This window comes from Limulus polyphemus, unplaced genomic scaffold (genome assembly GCF_000517525.1).
Source record: "Limulus polyphemus unplaced genomic scaffold, Limulus_polyphemus-2.1.2 Scaffold626, whole genome shotgun sequence".
Taxonomy (NCBI): Eukaryota; Metazoa; Arthropoda; class Merostomata; order Xiphosura; family Limulidae; genus Limulus; species Limulus polyphemus.
In genome coordinates this window covers 319,137-323,920 of record NW_013666236.1, presented here as the reverse complement: position 1 = coordinate 323,920, position 4,784 = coordinate 319,137, and the positions used below count along the sequence as shown (strand labels likewise).

The 4,784-nt window shown below is 31.4% G+C and overlaps 1 protein-coding gene across 1 annotated transcript in view; it reads right to left on the bottom strand.

The window, feature by feature from the left end:
- LOC106459552 (low-density lipoprotein receptor-related protein 2-like) overlaps positions 1–4,784 on the bottom strand; it is a 248,405-nt gene that overhangs the window by 10,985 nt on the left and 232,636 nt on the right. The window contains exons 71-73 of the mRNA XM_022386057.1: positions 2,364–2,512; positions 1,524–1,744; positions 114–293 (exon numbers count right to left, since the gene is read on the bottom strand). Of these exons, the coding sequence (XP_022241765.1) occupies positions 114–293; positions 1,524–1,744; positions 2,364–2,512 (550 nt within the window). The remainder of the gene's footprint in view (positions 1–113; positions 294–1,523; positions 1,745–2,363; positions 2,513–4,784) is intronic.

Here is a 4,784-nt window from a genome sequence, read left to right as displayed (position 1 = left end):
CTTCAAATAATTTAATTAGTATAGTAAAAAATAATATATATATATATATATATATATATATATGAAAGTTTAATAAAATCTATAACAATTATCTTTTAGGTTCTCTCGTTTACCTGAGGTATTATATTTCTGTTGATGGTAAATTTTTACCCCAGTAGGATTCTCTAGGCCCCGACGGACTCGAACCTTGACACCTCTACCAAACTTGTCTTGTTTGTAAATCTCTCCTGAATCTCGTGTCACCCAGAAAAGATGATCTTCAAACACATCTATACTGACTGGATGATGAAGGTCTGAAAAGGAAGCAAATTTCAATTAAGTATAAAAAAAACCTCATTGGACATCATTTAACTGTTGTCCTTACATATTTGTTTGTTACACGTATACCATTTCTTATAATGTACAATGATGAGTAGCATTGGTAGATTACCATAGAAACCTCTTACTAGGAAATTAAACAATTGAAAAGAAGATTCATATATTTCACTTCCCATTTCAGTAGTCAGAACGTAAGCTATCTTTCAAACATTTCTTAACCCTTTTTATTAATTTGAAGTCAGTTTTTCCTAATTTCCAGTTGTTATGACTATAGTTCTTTAAAGGGCACCACAAACCTGTCACATAGGTTTTGATAATATCAAAGTCAAGCTTTGGGTAATAAAAACCTGGCAGATCTGACCTACTACAACTTAGCCTGAACTCAAAATATAACAGGGAAATAGAGGTAGTTTTGTGCTGTTGATGGGGAAGTCAATAAATACTCATAATTGACTTTTCCATCCTGCTAAACTACCTACAGAAATAGTAGTTAAAAAACTTTCAAAACTTCTTTTGAAATTAGATTTCAAGAAACTGTTTATTTCTGCCAAGCATAAATGTGATTTTGGCACATAAGGTTAGCAGATAACATGGTAGTATTATATTTTGATTAAGCTGTTTGGTTATTGTTTTAATTTCTATCACATTCTTGCTATCAGTATTTCAGGATATTATAATCATGGGAACTACAGAAGTGGAGGGTAAGTATTAGGATAGTTATATACTACTTTTATTTTAGATTATGTGAAAATGCAATTTTTACTGACCAGTTTTTGATATCTTGAAATAACATTGAACAAGAATAGCTCAGCCCTGCTATTTTTGGCCTTCTTTTCTCATTTAAAGACTTATCACTCAAAATTAATTTATGACCTTAACTTCTTTTTTGAGCAACATCTATTCAAGTGACTCTTCATGGAGGTGACCTATAGACGGATTTTATGTCTCTCCCACTACTTTTGCAACATGAATGTATAATATTTTATGAAGGTGGGAAGAAAACGCAACAGTAAATATCATATTAGTAAAAAATGAGAAAACTTGTAATTACTGAAATGATACAGCTTAACAAAACATCATGTTCTGTGTTTCCATTTTATTTGCAGGAAATTATTAAAAGACTTCCTGAATGCCATCAGTGTATGAAAACAAAAATGCAAACATTACTCCTTATCATCACATCACTATTAATAAACTTTTTTTACCTCCGCTACTGACTGTCACCCTGTCACTGCCATCCATTTTCATGGAATCAATTGTGTTCAGTTTTGAATCACACCAGTATATACGGTGACCCCCATAATAGTCTATTGTGATCCCAGAAGGATATCCAAGCTTCTCATTTACAAGTACTTTGCGTTTAGTACCATCCATCCATGCTAATTCTATTTTCGGTGTAGTTCCAGCATCTGTCCAGATGAGCTTACTAAAAAAGAACAGAAATAATAAAGATTTATAGCAACAAAGTTTACTATCCTGATAAAAGTCATGATAGACTGCAGATTTTTTTTAATTTCTCATAATTTGCTCTTTACATATTTCAAAACAGAGGAGTGACACAATAGCATTTTATATCTATCTTTTGTTTGCCTGATGTCATTGCTCAGACAGCCTCTCATTTGTTACCAAAACTCATAAGCTGTATTGGATGATGAAAAACAAAATTTGTTGAAAGGCTATTTAAGTATGCAATATGAGAACTTGAAAACCTCCATTATTACATGATATGTAGCATGAATATTATAATTATTGATTTCCATTCTTTAGCCAGCTTTCAAAGTTCAAAGTTTAGCTTTAAAGTTACTTTAATGAACTACCAATATACTCTGAATTTAATAGCTATTAAAGTATTTAACTTCATGAATAACCAAATAAAATTTCTTTTAAAAAAAACATTGCTTTTAAAAAGAAAACGTTTCCTAGAAGCTTCCTTTCATAAATTTACAAATTTATAAGGTGTGATCTACTGCAGGTTGGTTAAAAATATCTTGGAGCATATAAATATAGAACAGTACAGCATCAAATAATGACTAAATAACACATACCCAAGTTCAGGATCTAGGGCTAGCGAACCAGGCTGTTCTAACCCTGAAGTAACAATAGACCTCCTATATCGCCCATCTAACAAACTGGTGAAGATCCTTCCATGAGGTTGGTTACTAGACAGCTCTGTATCCATCCAGTAGAGATTTCTGAAATTCATAAACAAATAAAGAAAATTGGTTCAAACCAGAATATAGTTATTGTTCTGAATAGCAAAGAAAATGTAGCATTGAAAGAAGGATATTTTCAAAAAGAAATATTTCATACAATTTTTTTTCAGTCAGTTATTTAATGGTTACCAAATGTATGGAGTATACATAGAGCACTCCCAACTATTATTAAAACTTTTCCCTCAATTTAATTTTAAAACTTATCTTTTGTGAACAGTGGTGTCTGTCTGAGCATTCCTTTGTCTCCTGTTTGAAAAGCTGTGCATGCAGGCAAAGCTCAACATTTACTTTTGAAATGACAAGAGAACAGACACGAATAATGTTGATGCCAAATTTCATTTTGCAAGCAGGATATCCTACATTAAATTTTTAGGAATTAATCACACTATCATTCACATTTCAAAATGTGATGTAACTTAAAGAGTAAGAATATAGAATTACCGTATGTTATTGTTGAATGGCTCTTAGCATGACTGAAATGCTCAACAATTACTTATCGTGGTGGGCTGTATAAGTAGCTCAGAGCTTTGGTTCTCAGTGAAACCAAGAATTCAACACAATTAACCTTTTTGAAGTCCATGAAATAATTTAAATTGATAGATTAACATAATTTTCTCCCATCAGTGGGGATGGATAATTTTGCTACATTAACTTAAACTCTTCCTGTTACTGGGGACGGGTACTTCTGCTTGTTTGTAATAACATTTATTTAGTGCAATATATAAATAAAAATGTAAAAAATGAAGCTTTCCTTTCTGTACAGCTCAGCTCAGAGGTGCCTCATGACTTATTATGTTTTTTTTCTTAGAATTTACCTGCTCATTCTAAAACCTAGGCTTATATTCGCTAGGACACTATCATCACTTAAGAATATAATCATCCATGTTTTGTTCTTCATGCGAGTTATAAAAATATAGAAATAAAAAATGGTGGTATTATATTAAAATTTTGCTGTGGGACCAACTATATGCTTTGTATACTGTTAATCCAAATTCTACAAAAATAAAACTTAACATAATGGACTAAAATGAAGGAAAAGCAAGAAGAAAAGAAATGAAGAAGAAATAATAGTGGAGTTGACATTCACATTTAAGATACACAGCACTTTAAGCCTAAGACATTCTCTAACAAAATGCCAATAACATTGAGATTAAAAAAAAAATCTTGGAACAGGAAATTTATATACTGGCAGGCTTGTGCATAAGTTCAATGAGACACATAAAACGTTTTTTTCATGAACAATTAAACTTATTTTGGCTGTATTTCACTGTCATAATCAGTCACTCCTGAAATATTAGTAAAAATGTAAAGTTGCACAATTAAAAAAACATGTTTTTATGTGTTTCATTGATTTTGGAATTAGTTAAACAAAAACATATATGGGAAAGTCACAAGAAAAATTTCAACACAATTTCCACTGGAGGATTGTTTCTTCAGTGAAATTAAGCAGAAGTTGTCTCTGACAGCCAGAACTTGAGGAAAGTATCATCATCATTTAAACTTCCCTCTTTAGTAATCAATCATGTTACCACTTTCTAATTGTCACAACGAATTCTACCTTCCACAGTTTTAACCATAAACAACAACTATTTCTGCTACCCTACATCACTGTCATAACTTAGAAACATGTGATTTTTACACAGGTAAATAGAATATTGAAGTATGTTATTACAAATATTTATCTGAGTAAATAACTAAAGACAAAGGAGGAGGAGCCATTCAAACACATCATAACCAGTTTCTTCTTATTCAGAGAAATTTTTTAAAATACTTGGCTCCTACTAACTCTGCCATTTTATCATAAAATAAGTGTCAAGTCATCATTCAGTGAAGCTAAATCATTCTGAAATGCCAAACCTAACAAGTATAAGTTATTCGCATTACTTTTACATTTGTCTTTCTATTATTCACCTTTTCTCAGACAAAAATGGCAAGAAGTGCTCAGAAAGCAACCAAGTTTTCAATTATTTAAACTTAACGTGTTTGCCCAAAATCAGCCATAGTTTTGTTGGCCCTTGAATACATACTTAGCAATACTTAAATGGTGGTCTTTATATGTTTATAAACTCCTTCCTGAGCTTTATAAAAGCTAATGTCCTTGGTGTAAAGATGGTCAAACTAGTCATCACATTCATGAATTAAAATCAACTAAACATGCTAGATAATCAAAGTCCAATAGGTTTATCATCGACTGACAAACAGACTTGAAATAGGCAATTTGCACTCAGTGAAAGAGAGAAAACTGAAGTAATT